Raw genomic sequence first — 20,826 nt, 5'->3', positions numbered from 1 at the left:
AGATAGTGCCTGGGCAGATTATTACAGGTAAAAGAGAGGGAGAGATTGATGGAGCCGTGCAAATTGCCAGTGGTGCACAATTACTAAGTACATTTACTCCAGTGCAATACAATGATCAGATACTTGTAGATGCTACTTTATACTAAAACATTTCAGGAGTAAATATTATGCTTTCTACTTGACGATAGTTACTTTTCATTCTTAGATTTTGTATTTAAATGATATGATCATCAGTATAAACTACCCAGCTATATAAAAACTGGATGCTCATATGTAAATGCAGCTATAATCCAATACAATTACATAAAGCTGACATGGCCATTCTTTTTTATCTCCTTATTCTTATATATGCATGTTTATTTATTTATGACTTGTTTACTGAAGCTTTCGCTGCTGTAACATTTCCCCATATAGGGACTCTTACCTTAACACTGTTGTCGGTACCTCTGTAGTTCTCTTTCAAGTTTTAATTAAGACTTTTATTTAGTATTTATACATGATCTGAATATTTAATTGGGGTCTGTTGGATATGATAAACAGGAAAACCCCACATATTGCTATCTGCTCATCTAGAGGCTATAAAACTTTTATCATCCCCATCACATGGCGTCAGAATGTGTAACAATTCTTATCAATTGTAGTAACTGTACATATGCTAACATGTATAAATCAGGTTTTATCCACGTTTCCCTCCCTCAGAACACCACACAATCTGAGACAGTTGCTCTGGAATATATTATAGTTTATTAATTCTAATCAATGTATTATATTTATAATATTAAAAACATCAAGTAAAAATGGCCACATGTATTTATATACACAGCAGCAGAAGCAGGCGTTTGAGCAGGACACTGTTGTGCTTTTAATTTCTACTTGGCTGGGGACAAAAGATAGAGAATCCTTGTGCTACACACATCTCACGTGAAACAAAGCCACAGACACACTTGTCTCTAGGTTAAAGGTTTTAGATCCTACTCACCATGATGTGCTGTGTGCAGGGAGGAGTGTCAGCAAATCTATATATACGTGTTATTAACAAACATAATACTCGGTGTCTCCTGATGATAAGATGTGTTTATACTCCGGGCAGGGAACCGGCCGCAATTCACTGGATTCGGTTTCTGTTTTGTCGGCCAAATATTTTTTTGCGGCTCAATTAAGATTCTCGCAGAGTTGACACTTCTGGGCTAGTGTTCGCCCCCCCTGTTAACACCGGATTAATGTAGAATAAATCATACACTGTATATAAACATGGACAACATGACAGCTCAGCAGAAGTGAAGCCGATTCATCTTGATCGCCCCCTGGTGGCTGGCTGCAGTATAGGTCAAAAACCCAGCCTCCTCCATGTCAGTGGATGGGACATGGACCAAACTAAAAAGTCAAATGAATTTTCCCCAAAGATGTTTTTTGTCATTTCAGGTAGTTCTTATCACACATATTTTTTTACGTGTTTGTTTCTAAATATGTGAAGTTAATGATGCTTTAAAAAACACAGTTGGTTGAGTGCATGTAGGCTGTATCAGAGATATTAATAAATATTTAGGCTTTGATTTTAGGCTTTATAAACTGGGTGATGATTGACAGCTGAGACTGACTCACAACCTGTCGAGCTTGTGTATCGACGGAACGACTCGGACTCCAAATGACGTCAAAAGCGCACAATGGCGGCACTCGTCTGCAGGATATTTTTGGCTTAATTTCTGTGACACATCGCCCATCTTTATATACAACCTATGGAATAAAACTATAAGCAACCTTTTCATCTAAACAAAGCTGAGTTCTCTATAATTTCAGTTTATATCTCAATACTATCTAGTGGTATTTGTGCCTAGGTGAAAATAATGTGTCTTTGCACTGTACCTATTTTAAATATTATTATATTTAAACAATCCTTACATTTAATTCTGCACATATGAACCACTTTGTCTTTTTGGTCCAACCTCTGTCTGTTTAAAATATTATGGTCCTCTGGATTTACTACTGTTGACCCCACCTGAAGCATAGTATTGTCATTTAAATGTATTATATAGGCAAGGGTGATTTTAGCTAACACAACAAATTGAAAAGAGCACACATACAATACACTTGTAACAAAGATCGACATAGAAATAAAAGACAAAGGTATCAAGAAATAAAATCATATGTGGTAACATAAGATATGGCGTATACTGCAGAACTGAGTCTAAACTACTCGTTTTGCCTTGAAATAAAAGACCTGCAAACACTAACTGTGGTGGCGATATACTGAAGGTCTTTGTAAACATTCTCTGTTCTAGGCCTCTGATTCCGATTGGTCAGTGGCGACGCTGCCGTTCAGCTCGCCCAGTCCTGTTTGCTCCTGAATGTCCGTCATCTCCCCGACAATGAAGACGGGCTCCCCTCCTTTGCTGCTGGCCGAGCCGCTGTCCGGCTGCTTGGCCGCCTCGTTGGTCAGCGTGGGCTCCTCATCCAGCCTGCTGGAGATGGACCAGTACAGATGAGCGTCAAGTCTGGCCGTAGCCAATGAGATCTCTTGCGCTGAGCAGGAGGGCGTGTTCACCTTGGGGGGGAGGGGGGAAACATCGGAGTGGGTAAAATCACAAAAACATAATTTTAGATGTTGACAGTGACTGTGTGTAAAGAGCTGAGAGTTTCCTTTAAAACAAAGTTCATAAAAACAATTAAATTCTTCATACGCAAACTCAACTCTTGCTTTATAAAGGTAGAAATACTAAAGAAGATTCAAATAAATCTGAAAATACTTATTATATATTAAATATTCGTTACTGACACAAAATTAGGCCCAATGGCTTGATTCTTAATTCTCATTGGACGGATCACCCAGGTTGCAAAATCAAACAACCCTGTGATTAGCGTTAAGTCGGCCTTTATCACACTTTACCTCAAACGTGTGATGAAAAGCTCCGTAGTCGACATCAAAGAATCCCTCTGCCAGAGACATCATGGGGCTGAACCTGTGACCCCACTGCACCTCCTCCGCCAGATAGGAGCTCCTCGCCTGGCACGTCATCCCTGCACACACACACACACACACACACACACACACACACACACACACACACACACACACACACACACACACACACACACACACACACACACACACACACACACACACACACACACACACACACAAAGAAGTGATCCTCAAAGAAATCATATAGATATAAGTGGGATTGTCTGTACGAACTTTGATGTCTGTGTGATGTTTTTAGTCACAATTTCATTGACAAGCTGTCTTTAAATGAATATTCTCTGCAGCAGAGTTATGGCTGTCAGCCTTTTCTGTGGAACTCTCCACAGCACTGACGGAATCAATATGCGGAGTAGGCGAAGAGGCCACCTTTACCTCGTGGAGACGCATCATGATGAGCTCTGATTAACTGACTTCTTGCCAAACATGAGGAGCAGGTGAGTGAATTATCCTCTCAGGATGAATTTGACACAAGGGAATATGAGAGGGAAGGTAGAAGAAGAAGAAATCAGCTGAAGTTCGTGAGGTTTGAAGAAGCTTTCCCACATTTTTAGAGGATTGTGAACTTTCCATTGCATCTGTAAAGATCCTTTGTCTACTATCTGAAGATGTTGACTAATATCTATGATACGAGTTATGCTCTGTTTTAAATGTACAGTGATTTTGTGTCTAGTAAAACTAAAACTCAATTAAAAGATGCACATAGTTCTCTGAGAAACCAAGAAAGTTGTTGAAGTCCAAGTGAACATTTCTACCAAATTTGAAGACATTCCCCTCAAGGTGTTTCTGAGATGTAGCTTTCACAAGACCAAGGTTTTGTTAGGTCATCAGGACTTTGACCTTTGACCACCAAATTCTAATCTCGTCATCGTTGAGTCAAAGTGAACATTAGTACCGAATATGAAAGGATTCGTATGTACAGACTGAATCCATAATGCCACAGGCCACAGGCTGTTCCCGTTGCAGAGGCGTGTATATTTTTACGTTTATTTCCCCCTTGATGAAAACATCCCGATGCTCTAAAGCAGATGAGACGCTCTGAAACTCAAAACTGCAGCTTTAAACTCAGACATCCTAAAAGAGGAATTTCATTTTTCTAATGGACAGTTTTGAAATGGCTGCACTCACCAAAAAAACTGTGATGGTATTACTACAATCTCTGCAAGATTAATTCCCTAATGCTCATTCCTGCATGTTGCAGTAAAACATGCGTTCAGAAATATAGAGGCTGTTGTAACTTCACAGTTAAATTAAATTGCAGGGTTTTACTTCTCATACAATAGAATGCTTCAGCTGTTGTATTTATATCATTTTATATGATATTGAATACAAAAAAAAGATATAAATCCCTCACATAATAAAAATATTGTTGATGGTATTATTTTTGTAGCCTGTAGCATCATACATTTTGAAATATAATCATCTTGAGCTCAACAGTTATTTTTTTATTCCGTTCAGAGTGATTTTTAGTTGCACGTGTTGTTTTTATCGTCCACGTTTTCATTTCTTATGCAAACGTGGAAATTAATTCCTTCTGTGTCTTTTTTTATGTTGCATTTAAAGATTATTTTAACACAGACCTACCACATATGTATGAACTGTATTTTAAAATGACTCACATTAAGAAAACCTAAAGGTTCTTCTTCATCTCAGTTTTTAAATTATAATAACTTGTGTTAGCATGAATCACTGAGGACAATGATTTAGGAGACAAATGGTTTGTGTTCTCATCCCTTAACAACAATGTAAAACCCGGTCCTCACCAGTGGCCTCCACCATCCCCTCCAGGATGACCACAATCTCAAAGTCCTCCTTCTCCAGCTGGGACTGGGACATGTCCCAGAAAGGCGAATGTGTGTCGATCTCATGGGAGATGACCAGCGGCGAGACGAGGAAGAGGCGGTCATCGCCGGTCTCGAAGCCCACGCTGATGTCTGTCTGGTCCAGAGGGATGAACTCACCTGAAGGTCACAAGGAAAGGAGGCGAGGAAAGGGAAGGAGGAAGAGATTTTCTTCATCAAAATGTTTTTGGACAGATTAAAACATCAATCACATAAATCACGTCATCATTGGTTGTAGATAAAAGACGAAACAATATCATTATTAAATGCTAATTATCTAGGTTGTGTAGCTATGAGCGAAGACTCCCAGTGGCAGCACACACACTTTTGTGACGTTGTGTGTTGTTTGAAGGCTTTTATCCTCTAGAGTTTCCTGGCGGCCAAGACCACGGTCGTCCACAACCATTTGACCCGTGGACACAGGCGGCTGGTGCTGGGACAACTGGGACTGAGGACTGCGATAGTCCTGAGCTGTTCGAAACCGCCGGGTAAGGTGGCTGTTGTCTTGGCCACCAGGAAACTCCGGAGGCGAGACGCCCTCCACTTCATACGACATTTCGACAGTTGACCCTTTGCGAGCTTTGGCCCTGCGAGATCCAAGATGTCTCACCTTCCTGAGTCTGTTTGGACTTGATGAGCTTGGCCCTCATGTTGGCTCCGACGATGTGGGAGCTGCGCAGGTCTCCGACTCTGAACATCAGACAGAGCTTGTCGTCCCTCAGAGAGATGACGGCGTGCTTGGAGAACACCAGCGTCTCGGCTCGTTTGTTGGGCTGCGAGATCTTCACGAACATGCAGCCCACCTGGACAAGAGGGGGAGGAAATGAAACCCAAGAGATATTCACACTAACTGGAGAAGCAGAGGATTTATGAAAAATGAATGACATCTCTTGTTTTTCAGAATTCATGATTAAAACATCAGCTAAACAACCGAATAGTCCTGAACTATAGATAAACAAACAGCTGGGACATAATCACTGTGACGACTGAATACAGGCTAAACTAAAAATATCTATTGAACACTTGAATTTCCCTCATACTCTTCGTCATTTTGTGAACATGCATAGTAAAACAGCCCACACACGGTATGCATGAGGTGCTAATACGGCATGTTTCCAGCTCACATACATGCATAAACATGATTCTGCATGGACGTCAATGTGTGGATTCATCCTCATCAGAAAGAGTGCTTACATGGTGCGGAAAGTCCGCTGCATTAGCATTTTTCGTTTTCATCTGCACAGAATTAGTGTCATTTTGCCGGCATGGCATTCATGCATTCACTCTCACTCTATCTCTGTCTCTCTCTGTCTCTCTCTCTCTCTCTCTACGCTCGATAAAGAAAACGTGTGTATATTCAGTTTTCTATTGGATTAAGCTGAACTGACGGGAGAAAGACTCGGTATCTAAACTGAGACGTAACTGACTGAGAATCTCAAAGCAAATTTTGAATGTATTTTATTTTTCGTAAGGCTGAGCTCCTGATGCAGGTTTGACATTTTGCAATTGGCCTTTTCAGGTTATGTTTTCATCAGCATTTGTTTGTTAGTTATTTAGCAGGATTAAGTAAATACAACTGACTGTGTCATTGCAAAATATGGTCCTAGAGACATACTGGAGCAGGAACTATCACGTGATCAGGTGGTTTTGAGTACTACAGCAGGTGTATTAATAACTACTGAGTACTCACTGGTCAGAAAACATCACAGCTGGTGTGATCCCATTGCAAGCTGGTCTCAATAAGGCTTACAGAATAATTAAACATTTGATTCAGAATTTAACATAAGTTAAATTCTTAAGACTTAAGTCTGATGTCAGATGCAGGAAGCTAACGGCCATATTGTATTTTCACAATAAAGCATACTGATCCTCTTTGTCTGTTAAACATTTGTCAAAGTACTGTCTCGTCTCATCACTGAACAGCAGTGTTTTCTAAATTAGATTTCTTTGTCCCTCAGTTTTCTACCAACCCCAGTGCTCACCATGAAGGCGTTGACCATTGATCCCAGTATGGCTTGCAGCAGCAGCAGCATGGTGCCCACCGGACACTGGTCAGTGATGACCCGGTGGCCGTAGCCAATGGTGGTCTCTGTCTCGATGGAGAAGAGGAAGGCCGAGATGAAGCCGTTGACATTGTTGACGCACGGCGTCCAATTCTCATCCTCCAGATGGTCCAGATCACCCCTTGGATAGAAAAGGAGAAAGTGAGAGAAAGGGGAAGGAGAGAGGGGGGGGGACAAAGTGGGTGTTAAGTGGGATAAAAAGAGTGAGAAGATTTATATTTTTAGAATGAAGGTGGAGAAGTTTACAGTGTGTATGACGAGATGACTCATCTCTCCATCTATATTTATCGTCTGCTTTCAGCTAATTCTTGTAATGAACAAGCTGTAATCCGATTCATCACTTTTCAGCACGATGGTCAACGTTACTTTTAAGCTGTCACGTCTTCTCTGTGCAGTATAACTCTACATCTTCCATTATATATATCATCACATGCAATATCTGGACTTTATCTGCTGGTTGTTAAGTCCTGTTCCACTTAGCGTCTGCAGAACTAATGTTCCCGTTTAACACGGCTTCATGCGGACAGCGAGGGCTAATTAATGAAAGTGGTGTTAAGTATTTTATATAATCTATAACTTTTATTGACCCGTGTTGGTGACCAAGGAAATGCAGCAACAGCGACAGCTCTCTGGCACCACTTAAGGTGGCTTGTAATTGATATAAAAAGGTCAGGATTTTACGAGACGAATACGTTAGCTAATTAGAGTGAGGATCCAGCCGACATCACCAAGTGATAAAATACAGCGTAATATTAATACTGCGTTGTCATCTGCCTGTCCAGCTAACAAATGGGGCGTTTTCCTTCGTTGCAGAAATGTCGTGAGCTGCATCATCTCCCGTCTGAGTTGAGGAACAAAGGTAAGAAGGCAAACTCCTCTACTAGCAAGGGGAAAGGAGTATACCCACATATAACTAACCTGTGTATACCCGCTAACCTCAGTGTAAAACAGGTATTAGTACGTATGATTTCTTTCTCAAGAAAAGGTAAGGGTTAGGGAAATTCACAAACTAACCCTAACCCTTGTTAGAAAACGTGCTATGTTAAAAAAAAGCCCAAAAGAATTCCTGGATCCGCCCCCTTAATGGAATGGTTTAAAGTTCCTGGTTTCATCCTTGGACCATACTCCATCCTTCTACAAAGTTTCAATAATATCATATCTGTAGTTTTTGTGTAATCCTGCTAAGAGACGTACAAACAGCGATGAAAACACAACTTCATTAGCGGAGGTAAAAATCGACATGGTCGTTCATGGTTCAAGACACAAACAAATCCAAGTAAACACACTTCTATCCTTTGCACATGAATCCTACCTGCAGTAGGCTATGAGGTACCAGATGGCCCCGAAGAAGAGCCATGTGACGGCATAGGCCATGACAAAGACGAAGAGCGAGCAGCGCCAGTTCAGGTCCACCAGCGTGGTGAAGATGTCCGTCAGGTAGCGGTAAGTCTCCCGCATGTTACCGTGCTGCACGTTGCATCGTCCGTTTTTCTCCACGTAGCGCTGCCTCTTGCGCCGAGTCCGAGCTGGTGAAACGACGGGGGGGGGGCATATGAGATGAAGGAGGGATAAGATTGAGTTAGAAATACAGGAACATGCCAGGCGGAGGCATATGAATGATGTCTTGCTCTTGTGGGAAACACCTGCAGCTTGAGCTTTGGTACGTTTATTCTGGAGACAAGGTCGAAGACAAATCTTCATCTGTCTCAGTTTCATAACCCGAGGTTTCAGAGAAGCCTTTGAAAACCTCCCGCAAAAAACTTCAAAAACACACAAGGCCGCCCATCCACACTTCTGCAAAGTTTTGCTCTTTGAAGCCGCAACTCCGACGGCAGTGAGAGGATGCGAGTTGAATGAAGGCACACAGAGAGACGGGAGGATAAACACAGGGAGGTGCCAGGGGACAAGACTACTTAGAGAGACGCAGAGGGGCTCAGAGGAGGAAGAAGAAGAAGAAGAAGAAGGGATCGAAGAAATGAAAAGAGACAGGTGAGGAGAAGAGAGCAGATGAAGTGCGACAGGACAACATCCTCAAACACACGGAGAAAATCTACAACATTGGACTTTAGTTATTGTTCAACCCTGAGGGAATTCACGAAGATTTATTTTCTTTGAGGGGTCTTTGTTTTTTTACTGTGGCTGCACCCAGAAATAAACAAAAACCATTCCGGTGTTTTGTCACTTACATTGAAAAAGGAGGTGGTTCAGCCCTAAATGTCCGTGTTTGTGTCTGTTCTATGAAAGGTTTCAAATTATTATGATTCAAACTGAATCGTCCCCAAAAAGCATCCTTGTTCTTTTACTGCTCTTTGAGACAGCGACACTAAAACCTAATGTTTGCCAAAGATGTTGCAGAGAAGAGGAATTTCGTGTTGTTTGGCGGAAACAGACGCAAAAACAACAGACATCCAAACAGACAGAAATCTGAGAAATCCTACATTTCCCTTTGTCTTTAGGTTTATGCTTGATTTGTGATTTGTGATTTCAGAAAGATGTTTGAAAAAGAGGAGAGAAAGTGTCGAAGACGAATGACAAAGAAAATGTGCGAGGCTGGTGAAATCCTTGAAGAGTGAAACACCGCAGCCTGAGTCAGGTTAGAGGAGATTCACTACTGGTGCAAGCGAGATGGGGAAGAGAAAGAAAAGGTCTGCAGAGTCCATCAATACCTCCCAGTCTCTAGAGAAGTCAGACACATACCAATAATGATGCATGTGCAACCTTCATTGCCATTTAATAGGTTCACTGTTCATCATCCAGGACAGGAAGTCACATTCAGAGTCACTCACCCCACCCGAATCGTCCCCTCTCCTTCTCCTTCTCCGCCCCCTGCGTCTTCTTCCTGGGCTCGTTGGCTTGGGCCTCCCGCTCGGCCAGCTTGGCCTGGAACGACCTGTTGACCTTCGCTAAGACCGGAGGATACAGCGGCGTCTCCGTGGTGACGACGTGGCCCAGCTCCTCCGATAGGTTGAAGACCTCCGTGGAGGCGGTGGCCTCAGTGGCCACCTCCACCTCTTCCCCTTCCCCCTTCTCCTCCACGGGGAGCGAGAGGGATTCTGGGCGGGAGGGGAAGACAGAGTTCTCCAGCGCCATGGCCCGTGTGTGTGTGTGTGTGTGTGAGTGTGAGTGTGTATCAAGTGTGTCGGTGTGTTTTTTTGTATCCTCCCTACGGCAGTCTCAGTCCAGTGGCTATTGATCGGACCATTTGTTTGTTTGAACGAAACCTGGAATAGAGAAGAACACAAGGACGGAACACAGTCATGAAACCGATCAGCTGTTTTGTTTTGCCTTCACCAAAATTCTCTGACGCACACGTTTTGAAAAGAAACAGAAAATACTTCAGGAGATTCTGGATCTAATTCAACAACTAAGCCCTGAATGTTTTTTTATGCTTCTCTTTTTGCTGTGTCTTCATATTTAGGTTGAAACTACATGATTTTGAAAAAGAAAGTCATTGTTCTTTTGCTGCTCTTTGAAACTAAATATGACGTCTGACAAAGATTTTTTTAAAACGTGCAGACATCCTTTATTAGCCAAAGGGTCACAGGAATCTTACATATCCCTGTGTTTTGAAAAAGAAACAGAAAAATACTTAAGGAGATTTTCAACCCCTTTAATTTCCCCTCAGATACATTGCCGGAGCAGATTTGGTTTCCTGTCTCTGCCTCTTTCACCCCCATTAGAAAAGCAAACTGAGTACATCATGAAAAAAGAAACTCAGAAATTTCATCTTGCGTAGTTTTGTAACTGTTTATATATCTGTGATTTATCTTTGAATGGAATCCTAACCCTGCAGCACTGTGGGCCATATGCACATTACAGCCACGTTCACTGCTTTGCATGGTTTCATTAGAGGCCTTGGGGTAAGTGTGTGTGTGGTCTACGCATGTGTGTGTGTGTGTGTGTGTGTGTGTTGTGTAAGTGCTCTAACTGCTAAACTGAATGTAGTGGATTTATACTACAGGCCTGCTGAGGTTTCTTACATAAGTCCCACACAAGTCTGAGAAGCTGGGTTAAATATGTGCTGCATGTGGGCAGTGAGACAGGCTGTGTGAAATGTTTGCACAGTAAAATGGAGTCCTGGTGCTCTGTAGCCCGGGATGATGTGCGTCCATTTGGACAAAGTGGGAGAGGTGCCTGATGGGGACAATCAAGATGACGCACTGATGGATGGATCACAAATAGCCTCCATCAGGGGCCAGCAGCCAATAAGCTCCAGGACCGTGGATTAATGTCAGGCGGCTGAGAAAGAACCAAATCTTACCTGCGCACTGATGCGACTTGTAGACGCATAAAACCAGATGTTGTATCATGAGGAAAACCAAAATATGGTCCATGAGCGACCCGGGGTTTGCAGCCGTGGTTCGATGCCACCCATGTCTTGTGTTCGCCAGCAGCGACGCAGCGTCAGTCCTGCTCCTGCTCCCTGCTGCTGCTGCTGCTTCTTCTTCTCCAGGAAAAACAAAGAGCACCTCGATCCGACCGCTCGGCTTCAGGCGCTGCGAACGAAAACCCGCTCCGGTGCGAGATGGAGCATCACGACGGCTCAAGCGCAGAACGAGCGCGGCGTTTGAGGAGCATGTGTCGGGCGCTGGACGTGCGAAATGGTGGCGGCAGGGGGGAGAGCCGGCGGCGGCGCGGAGAGCTCCATCATCATCATCGGTCAGGTGTGAAGCCACCGAGCGGCGGAGGATGCTGCTGTCATCAGCCCAGCCCCTAACAGCCCCTACCGGCCCTGCCTCCTCTCACACTCCCCTCAGCTCCACCATAGAGGAGACCCTCCTCTCCCTCCTGTCCCTCCTCTGCAGCTGCTCACAGGTCAAACAGGAGGAAATGGGCCCTGTGATGCAATTACACCATGATGACTTTAATTATTCAATCTGTGCTCAAAGTGACTAAAGCTATGATATAAACCTCAGTTATTGTTTTGGTTGTTATGTGGTTTTCTTGTAATGTACATCACCATTCATGTGAGGGCATTGGTGTACTTATTACTTTATGTTAGACATGAGTATTTATATATTTGTTCTTTGTATGTATTTAAATCTATGTTGTGTTGTATTTTATCTGGAGCCTGCGTCTGAATAATAAATGTCATCACTGATGTGTTTGGATTCTTCACTAAGGACGTCATCACGTGTGGCTGCTTTGGTGATGAGGACGACTTGTATAATTCAGACTGAGGGTCCAGATCAAATACAACACATCAAAGATTACAATACATATAAAGAAGAATAATAAGAAATACTAATGATGGTGATTGAAGTAATTTATAGCGATATTATTCCCTGATACATCAACTTATGCTGATCACATTGTCTCATTAGTATCAGTTACTTGATCAAATATATATTTAAAGGTTCAGTGTGGACCTGCTCCAGAAGTACATATAAAGTATATTTAAATATAAAGAGCTCGTTCTAGGGTAAATAAAACAACAATTCATACAATATAGATGATTATTAAAAACATCACTACGTTATTTTTACATTATCTTTCTGACAATAGATCATTTCACCTAAATCTTTCACACTGGACCTTTAAATTAAAAACCCGCTATTCGCCCTCCGGCCACTAGGGGGTGGTATATGTGATCGCTGAAGCCGGTCTCCCTTCCTCCTTTTCCAAGATGTCGGTGTACGGGCCAGTGGTGAAAATTCACCCCGTCGTCCTCGCTTCTATCTGCGACTCTTACGAGCGGAGAAATGAGGGAGCGAGCCGTGTGATCGGGACCCTGCTGGGTAAGCGGAGAGTTTAAACCTACACCCCCCCCCGGTGGATGAAGCCGCCTCGGTCAGGACAGGTGATGCGCCGCTAGCATCGTTTAGCTCGTCTGCTAACGCACGCTGGCCTTGGCGTTAGCCGCGCGCAGCTAGCCAAACAGCTAGCAGCTCCACCCGTTCACAGCTGGATGTCTGTTCTATGGTTCAAATCCAGCTAGTTGCGTTTATTAAGTATATTTCCATCACTCACGTGTTGTTAAAACACGAAGCAGCCGGGACTGGACGTTGTTATCATGGCTGTCGTGAACCGTCAAGTGATAGTTCGTCATGATTTTTAGTCTGTTGCCTGGCTAGGAAGCTAACCAAGCTAAGATGACTAAATACAAACAGCACTCGTGCTAACCTGTGTCTCCTCTGCTCCTCAGGTACTGTTGACAAGCACACGATTGAAGTGACCAACTGCTTCTCTGTTCCCCACAATGAGTCCGAGGATGAGGTGCGTTGTGGAGTTAATCATTCTGTGTGATGTTGTGAGTTTTATACGTGTCCTGTTTTACATGGTCAACATTTAGTGAAGCCCAGTGGAAAGTCAATCCACAGAACTCCCACACGTGTTGTGGACACTAGAGGTAGATAAGAGATGTGACAACATAATTAGCTTTTGAGCTTCACATTAATATAACTGTATTTATACTGGTTGCCTCTGATGGTAATCTGCACATGGTTTGAACAGTAAATGTCTTGAAGCAGGAGGTTCGTTATCAAGTTAATTTGGTTTGAATGTTCCAGCACCTTGGAGAACAATTCAGTTCTTCTGTGTATTTAGGAGAATAATAAACATCTAGCATGCCTGTACTGGATGAGTTGTAAGACAGTGGATTTCTATCATTGGACAAATCAAAGTGTCAGGGATGATCATGAGTTGTTGACATTTTGTATACATGTATAATTACCCCAGTTCTCTTCTTCTGGTACCTTTTTAAAGGAAGTAGTAGCTACAATATATAAAGTAAAGAAGAAAATATTGTTTGTTCAGCCAAGTTGTGATGACACTGAATGTGGTTGAATCCTCTTTGACAACAGGTGGCCGTGGACATGGAGTTCGCCAAGAACATGTACGAGCTCCACAAGAGGGTTTCACCCACTGAGGTCATCATCGGCTGGTGCGTCGCTAAATCAGATTCGGAATTACAAAGACGGTATTAAGGGGGTAAACACAGCTTTTCTAACAGAGACATCTTTCCTCACAGGTACGCCACAGGCTTTGACATCACAGAACACTCAGTGCTCATCCATGAGTACTACAGCCGTGAGGCCACCAACCCCATTCACCTGACCGTGGACACAGCCCTGCAGAGCGGCAAGATGAACGTCCGCGCTTATGTCAGGTTGGCTGATCTTCCTGTCAGTGGCTCTTTGTGTGAATGATCCACTGCATTTACCACTGATGGTGAATCTGACTGTGCATCATTCTCCCACGTACAGCGCGCAAATGGGTGTGCCAGGAAAGACAGTTGGTGTGATGTTCACCCCACTTTCTGTCAAGTATGTCCAGTTTGACACCGAGAGGATAGGCGGTAAGAATACACCGAATAAATTGGGATCACAGTTTGTAAACAAAATCCTTCCTGATGAAATATCTGTGATCTTGAAATGGTTCCTTGTCCAATTTGTCATGTGGTTTCTTGTTATGAACGATCCTTGAGTTTTTGCTGTTTCTTTGCTCTGAGTAGTTCAGTAGACTTAACAGTCCTTCTCTGTTGCAGTGGACCTTCTCCAGAGGACTCGTTTGACTCCCAGTCGCACCAAGGGGCTGACCTCCGATCTGTCCCAGGTCGCTGGATCTGCCTCACGGGTGCAGGACATGCTAACCACCATGCTTGCGTACATCGATGATGTGCTGGTGAGCATTAAAGTTACTGTAGTGTCCGTAAGGGAGCACACCAACACTCCCCATGTATATAACACATACCCAAAGATGAGACGTCACCTGCTGCTGTTGGTTTTCCTGGTCGTGCTCCAGCTGTTTTAATTATTTAGTAATACGACGTCTCTGTGGAGATCTGTTTGAAGTACTCAAGTTTAACACTAACAGCGCCTTTTTAAATGTTGTTCGATCTGTCTCAGTCTGGCAAAGTGGCGGCAGATAACAGTGTCGGTCGTTTCCTGATGGACCTGGTCAACAAGGTTCCCACCATCCCAGCTGAGGACTTTGAGAACATGCTCAACTCCAACATCAACGTAAGTTCTTGTCATCTGCCGGAAATCTGCTGTTGCTGCTGGGTTTTTTTCCTCGTTGGATGTTGTGCATCTCTGTCAGCCTTCAGTTTTTCTTTAATCGCTGCACTCAGACTTGTTCTTTGTACAGTGACACCCCCACTGATTACAGGAAGCATTTTTGGTTTCAGTCCTCTCCTGGCGCTCGGTTTCTCGACCCACTTTACCCAGCACTTATGTTTGAATAGCAGGAGCGGTGGTTGTTAAAGCTGTTGTTAGGACACTTGTATTCACCGTGTAGTCTTTAACTTTTGTCTCCTTGCAATGCTGTTGGGATATTTTACACTTTTACCCATGTTACTTCCCGGTAATAACAAAATGTCAATGCTCTGTTTTGTCGCTGTAGGACCTGTTGATGGTGACCTACCTGTCGAATCTGACCCAAGCACAGATTGCCCTGAACGAGAAGCTGGTGCTGCTCTGAGGGAATTTCTTTATTTAATTTTTTGTACACTTTTTTTTTTTTTTTGACTGAGATGAAGAATAAAGATGTTAAACAGTCATAACGTTCTAATTCCCTTTGGGTTCCAGGTATTGTCTTTAATAATAATGTAATTACAACTAACACAGTTTGGTCTCCACACATGGGTAATGAACTTTACAGGAAGGGATATATTGCTAATTTGATCTGGCTTGTTGAATGAATGTTAGTGAGTCATATGTGAGACGGCTCATATTGAACACTTAACTCCTTGTAGTGCTGCCTCTGTGGTGTTCAGCCTGTACTTTGCTTATTCATAGATTATTTGGATTGTAAAAAAATCACAATAAGCAAAAAGTATGAACAAATTGACCTGTTTCTTTTGTCTTGTTTTCCAAAGATATTCTGTTTAATTTAGCTGCAAGTTTTCACTGTTAAGAAGCTGGAGCCGTTAAATGTTTTAAGTTAAGGAGGAAGTGTTGACAAAATGGTTTTTAAACTTTATTTTCGATCAAGTAATGTAAAGAAATTGCTGCAGATATAGTTGATTCACATTAATCTTGATTGACATGTGACCTTCGACAGAATTAAGACCAGCAACATTTTATTGTAAGACTATTTATTCTCTACATAAACATACATTCAAATCAGTGGCAGAAGTTCATCATTTGATGGCAAACCCCCAGTGACAGGCCTGAGATACATGAGGCTTAGTGCAAAGAGTCACGGTTTAGAGCCGGGCTGAGGAGCTGCTCTTCGGCTTCTTGTTGCTGAGAGGCTGCGGGGTCGTCCTGCGCTCATCGGGGCTTCGGTTCCGAGTCTGCGGCCTTTTCACCTTTGCTCTGCGGCTTCAGCATCTTCTCCACGGCCGCGTACCCCTGCACGGCCCGGTCATACACCGACTCCCCGGCGGACTTGGCGATGGCGGCCGCCTGCTCCGGGTAGTAGAGGGAGGTGCTCAGGGTCACCAGGCCGGCCGGGTACAGGAGCCTCTTGGTCCTGGAGCTTCTGGCGAGCAGCAGCCCCAGGACACCGGTCAATCCGATGACCCCTGCCCGGGGGTAGAAGTCCTTCGGTGGGTCGTTCAGGTAGGAGTAAGCGTCGTGTCCTCGCTGGAGGACGCTGTGAACTCTGGGTTGGATTATGCTGTACGTGCCCTGCCACCAGGCGGCGTGCGGCTCCAGCAGCTTCCTGAAGGAGGCCACGCTCTGCTCCAGCTGACCCGCCTCGGGCTCCTCATACACGGGTCTCTGCGGGGGGTCCGCGTACAGGGACAGCTCGTCCCGGTTCAACACGGAGCAGCTCGCCGCCTCTTGCTCTCCGTCACCGGCGGCGGCACGGACGGTGACCGGTAACAGACCGAGAGTCCCCGGCATGACACCGCTGCCTGTCACCTTCAACATGATCCCCCAGGGCCATACGTGCACTACGGTGTCCGGGGAGAGACTCGAATAACCACTCCGCCTTTCAGCTGACCGCACGTCCCACAAAGATATTAATAATGTATATCATCCATTGACTTAAAAGTTGTCTGGGCTTGTTATTATGGCCTGAGCACAGTACGGCACAATTGTAATTACACTAATCGATTATATTTACTTTAGTTTAGTTCAGGTGAAAGACTGACACTTGTTTTTTTTACTTAATATTTAATTCCACCCATTATTTATATAAAATAACACATTAATTGGGCAAAGAATTATTTTTCAATTTGCTTTGAAGTCAGTGGTCATAGATTCCTTTGATGTCTTGTGTGAAAGATTTATCCGATCCACGTGTTTTTGACCTGAGCAGATCTATTGTGTGTATGTAGTGATAGTGATAGCACCACCTACTGCCAAAAGGAGGTAAGCTTCTTTTTACTTTAATTCGATTTACATTAAATGTTCACCATGTGGTCTACACTTTAAACTTCAAATTTTTTATAAAGGATTTAATTAAGGCATAATTATAAGGATATCACGGTTATTTAGCTCTAGAAGTTATTTTGTCACTAATTATTCATGGATAAGTGTATGAGTATGAGCACTCTGTTTATTTATATTTATTTATTTATATTCCGAGTTATATATTGTATTTTTAGTACGCAATGCATTATTTCTAACGTTTGTGTTTTTATTTTAACACGTGCACATTTTTTGGAAGGCATTGCTTCTCGTCTGTGACGTCACTGGTTCCCGTGACAACCCCGGAGCCTGCTCGTCTCCAAGGAAACGGAGAGCGTCAACAGCAGCGTGCAGTGTTTCTCACTTCTGACGCGTTTCTACGTCTGGTTCATTATCCGGGATTAAACAGCGTTGGTTGATATTTCTGGGATTAAGTAAATTTTGTTAATGGAGGGTTTTGTTTCCTCCGCTCAGAGTCTACAGGCTCTGTCTGCTCTGTTATCCACTCAGCAGGAGGAAGATGAAGAAGAAGAAGAGGGCAAAGTAAGTTCAGTGGTCGAAGAATCAGTCACTTTTCTTTTCCACTTTGTCTAAATATTCTGTTCGAGTACATTTCTGCATTAGGTGAAAGTATTATCAGTGAAATGCAGCCTCTTTCAGATACATTATTATTATTGGATTATTATCACTGATGAATTAATGCACAAGCAGCATTTTATCATCACAGCTGATTGAAGCAAAGGTCATATTTACTTATTACACTTTTAGTTATTTTACAGCGACGCATCTTAATTAATCTGCAAAGTAAAAACTAACAAGGTAAAATAAGTAAAAGCTCCCAGTAGAAATTTAAATACTCAAGTAAAAGTGTCTTAAAGTACTTAAGTAATTTTACTTGAGTAAATCCACTTAGTTACATCACACCACTGGACATGTTAATATTTATCATGTGTACGTCTCAAATAGATGAATAAGTATAGTTTTACTGTATATAACTCTCTTATACCAGAATGACTGGATTCCATTTTTGTGGATTTGAACTTGCACACAGTTGTTAGTTGACGAAAACATCTGTTCATCTCCACAGAAGGGGACAGCCCTCGCACAGCTGGGTCCTGGAAACATTGGTCCCCCACCCACAAAAGATAAAGAAGGTAATAATCCCCAAAAACTAACTCTTGTTATAGTAACACACAGTCAAGTTACAAACTGTTTGTTCATGTGTGTGCTGGTGTTTATTTAGTGACCACTGCCTATGTGAAGAGGAACAGTAAAGATATCTGGAGCGAGGAGGAGGTCGCTGACGGCTCCCAGTTTGATGATCTGACCGACCTGCGGCCGCAGCCTGAGTGAGAGCAACACAACACTTTCCTCTCTGTGCTTGTTTTAGCTTTTTCTTTGGATTCTGTCTGATCTGGAGCGATTCTAATGAGGTGGATACTGAACTAATGGTTTTCTTGTACCCTTGGTGTCCAGGTATGAAATAATCCTGAAGCAGAGCGTGGGGACAGAGGATGTCTTCTTGGGCTTGAGTGGAAAGGATCCATCGTCCATGTGCTGTGAAGCCATGCTGGTACTTCAAACTTAAAAAACCTCCTCGAGATTTTTGCATATACTACAAAATGTACTAGTTTGACGATGAAATGAACAAAGACATGATTGAGAAGCAGGAACGACAGCATGAATATGGGCAGGATTCAGTGGATTCATTTTAAAAGTTCACTTTCATCCTCCACTATGGGAAATACAAGTAATAAACAGTATAAAAAAGTTAAGGAGACAGAAAAACAACTTTAACAGCATGAAGTAGGGAAATAGAGATAGAGTAATTGTTTAAAAATCAGATTGAATAAAGACTAAAAAGGTTTCCCTATAGTTTTCATCCTTAACTGGTTTTTCATACTCTTTATCAGACCTTGCAAATTGCATTGCTTGGATATTTAACCCCAGTAAAAATGTCGTACTCCTTTAGTATTAGTCTGCACTGTGTGAAATATTAAAGAGGTTGACTTTTTCCCTCCTCGCAGGTGAAAATCAAACTGCCAGACACTAAAGCAACAGATGTGGTCCTGGATGTACAAGAGAAGTTCCTTGATCTGCGGACGCCAAAGCAGTAAGAGACGCTTTGAAAATGTTCTCTTTAGTTTTTAATCCCCCGGAGACGAGGTATCTGCAGTTCAGACCAAACGCTCCAATTTCCAGACATTTCCTTTTAATCAGAGCTTCACATATTCCGATCAGAGCTTTGATTGCTGCTCTGCTCAGCTCTGAACATCTTTCTCTCTCAGATACTACAGGCAGTGCGCCTCTCTTTAACCTGCTTGTCTTTTTCCATCCTCTCTCCAGCAAACTGGGTCTCCATCTCCCAAACGCCGTCCACAGACACGAGGGCAGAGCTCAATTCTTCAGTGAGCGAGAGGAGCTGGAGGTGACGCTGGTGGTGAAACGCTCCATGGATTTTATCAACATGCAATAGGACAGAAGGAGAATGTCCCCATGAGTATTCACAGGAAACAGAAAAGAAGTGATGGAGACATATACTGTCTGTGTTGAGAGAAAAAAGAGAAATGATTTCCTGAAAGTCTCACATGTAAATGTTAAGTTCATGCTGTTATTACGTGTATGATGGTTTTCCAATAAATATTAAAAATGCTCTCCCTGTGTCTGAGTGAGTTTTCTCAGGCTTCCTCCCACAGCCCAAAGACAGATTGACGTATTGTTAAGTGGACACTCTAAACTGAGAGTGAATGGTTGTTTGTCTCTGTGTGTGTTTGTCTCCCCTGCAATACGCTGGCTGTGTCAGCTGATATGATGGATGCATGATAACTTTGAATCTGCAAAGTAACTTGCAACTCCAGTTTTTAAATACATTTTTTGCATAACTTTACCTTGAAATGTATTTAAATTCCAGGATGAAAACTGAATTGTTGTTTGCTCAGGAAACACTGCACAGATAGAGGGAGGAGTAACTTTCACTAAATCAGCCAACTCTGAATTCAAATGTCCTGCAGTCAAACAAGAATGTGAAAGTGAAAGTTTCTGATGATTCAAACCTCAAACTACTTCATGATACACACACTGATGTCTTCACTGACTCCTGACCTGAACATCACTTCTCCTACAAGCTCCTGAAGACCCTCTCTGTGACTCTGTGGTGGTATAAGACATCTTCTTTAGTCATGAGCATCTCCACAGCTGACAGGAAGAGACTGGACAGACCCCCTGGACCCAGAGGAGGAGAATGAGACCTGAGCTGTCTTCTTTTGGAGAACCAGTCCCCCTGCAGGGACACGATCACAGCACTGGGCAGCTCCTTCAGTGACAGAGTATCACAGGTGGATCCCTCCTCCTGCTGCCTCTGCTCCCAGTCGACCACGTGCACCATATCTCACTTCAATTTCATTTCAACTAAATACACAGTTTAATAATCATTTTCTATTCATCTCAATATCATATCAGATACAATACTGCTGCACTGTATGAATTTTGTTTATAGTGAACATATTTATATTTCTTATAGTTCCTAGTGTCTGTATTGTATTTTTAACACATTTATTATGTATTTCACTTTGCTGCTGTAACGTGGTAAATGTCCATATAGTGGGACTAATAAAGGAATATCTGATCTATATCCTAAATCT

General features: G+C 42.9%; 4 protein-coding genes across 5 annotated transcripts; 2 read left to right on the top strand and 2 right to left on the bottom strand.

Moving 5' to 3' along the window:
* Nucleotides 1–724: 724 nt before the first annotated feature.
* On the bottom strand, nucleotides 725–11,280 carry kcnj9 (potassium inwardly rectifying channel subfamily J member 9). Its single transcript, XM_035170430.2, has 8 exons — nucleotides 11,143–11,280; nucleotides 9,668–10,102; nucleotides 8,194–8,407; nucleotides 6,801–7,002; nucleotides 5,429–5,621; nucleotides 4,741–4,938; nucleotides 2,885–3,015; nucleotides 725–2,542 (listed from the first exon to the last, which is right to left on the bottom strand). The coding sequence occupies exons 2-8, from the start codon at nucleotides 9,969–9,971 to the stop codon at nucleotides 2,276–2,278; spliced, it is 1,509 nt and encodes a 502-aa protein (XP_035026321.1). The 5' UTR covers nucleotides 9,972–10,102; nucleotides 11,143–11,280; the 3' UTR covers nucleotides 725–2,275.
* A 1,182-nt stretch (nucleotides 11,281–12,462) lies between these two features.
* On the top strand, nucleotides 12,463–15,381 carry eif3f (eukaryotic translation initiation factor 3, subunit F). Its single transcript, XM_035170431.2, has 8 exons — nucleotides 12,463–12,619; nucleotides 13,027–13,097; nucleotides 13,685–13,764; nucleotides 13,852–13,989; nucleotides 14,087–14,178; nucleotides 14,368–14,504; nucleotides 14,729–14,842; nucleotides 15,225–15,381. The coding sequence occupies exons 1-8, from the start codon at nucleotides 12,508–12,510 to the stop codon at nucleotides 15,300–15,302; spliced, it is 822 nt and encodes a 273-aa protein (XP_035026322.1). The 5' UTR covers nucleotides 12,463–12,507; the 3' UTR covers nucleotides 15,303–15,381.
* Nucleotides 15,382–15,901: 520 nt separating this feature from the next.
* On the bottom strand, nucleotides 15,902–16,740 carry LOC118117835 (MICOS complex subunit MIC26-like). The gene has a single exon (XM_035170432.2). The coding sequence runs from the start codon at nucleotides 16,700–16,702 to the stop codon at nucleotides 16,097–16,099; it is 606 nt and encodes a 201-aa protein (XP_035026323.1). The 5' UTR covers nucleotides 16,703–16,740; the 3' UTR covers nucleotides 15,902–16,096.
* Nucleotides 16,741–16,864: 124 nt separating this feature from the next.
* On the top strand, nucleotides 16,865–19,840 carry dnaaf6 (dynein axonemal assembly factor 6). Of its 2 annotated transcripts, none has more exons than XM_035170435.2 (6): nucleotides 16,865–17,728; nucleotides 18,276–18,339; nucleotides 18,429–18,534; nucleotides 18,662–18,758; nucleotides 19,213–19,298; nucleotides 19,532–19,840. In XM_035170435.2, the coding sequence occupies exons 1-6, from the start codon at nucleotides 17,633–17,635 to the stop codon at nucleotides 19,659–19,661; spliced, it is 579 nt and encodes a 192-aa protein (XP_035026326.2). In that variant the 5' UTR covers nucleotides 16,865–17,632; the 3' UTR covers nucleotides 19,662–19,840. The 2 variants fall into 2 exon arrangements, with proteins under 2 accessions (XP_035026326.2, XP_035026325.2); XM_035170434.2 differs by having other exon boundaries at nucleotides 18,273–18,339.
* Nucleotides 19,841–20,826: the final 986 nt, after the last annotated feature.

Source organism: Hippoglossus stenolepis, chromosome 11 (assembly GCF_022539355.2).
Source record: "Hippoglossus stenolepis isolate QCI-W04-F060 chromosome 11, HSTE1.2, whole genome shotgun sequence".
NCBI lineage: Eukaryota > Metazoa > Chordata > Actinopteri > Pleuronectiformes > Pleuronectidae > Hippoglossus > Hippoglossus stenolepis.
Note: the sequence above shows the minus strand (reverse complement) of the source record. Positions and strands in the feature narration are given on the sequence as shown.

Coding starts and splice junctions, on each gene's coding strand:
- kcnj9 (XM_035170430.2), bottom strand. CDS start 9,971: ATGGCGCTGGAGAACTCTGTCTTCCCCTCCCGCCCAGAATCCCTCTCG. Junction 8,408..9,667: donor GAGGGGACGATTCGGGTGGG/GTGAGTGACTCT, acceptor TCGTTTCACCAG/CTCGGACTCGGCGCAAGAGG. Junction 7,003..8,193: donor TACCTCATAGCCTACTGCAG/GTAGGATTCATG, acceptor TTTCTATCCAAG/GGGTGATCTGGACCATCTGG.
- eif3f (XM_035170431.2), top strand. CDS start 12,508: ATGTCGGTGTACGGGCCAGTGGTGAAAATTCACCCCGTCGTCCTCGCT. Junction 13,098..13,684: donor ACAATGAGTCCGAGGATGAG/GTGCGTTGTGGA, acceptor CTTTGACAACAG/GTGGCCGTGGACATGGAGTT. Junction 13,765..13,851: donor ACTGAGGTCATCATCGGCTG/GTGCGTCGCTAA, acceptor CTTTCCTCACAG/GTACGCCACAGGCTTTGACA.
- LOC118117835 (XM_035170432.2), bottom strand. CDS start 16,702: ATGTTGAAGGTGACAGGCAGCGGTGTCATGCCGGGGACTCTCGGTCTG.
- dnaaf6 (XM_035170434.2), top strand. CDS start 17,633: ATGGAGGGTTTTGTTTCCTCCGCTCAGAGTCTACAGGCTCTGTCTGCT. Junction 17,729..18,272: donor AAGAAGAAGAAGAGGGCAAA/GTAAGTTCAGTG, acceptor TCATCTCCACAG/AAGGGGACAGCCCTCGCACA. Junction 18,340..18,428: donor ACCCACAAAAGATAAAGAAG/GTAATAATCCCC, acceptor GTGTTTATTTAG/TGACCACTGCCTATGTGAAG.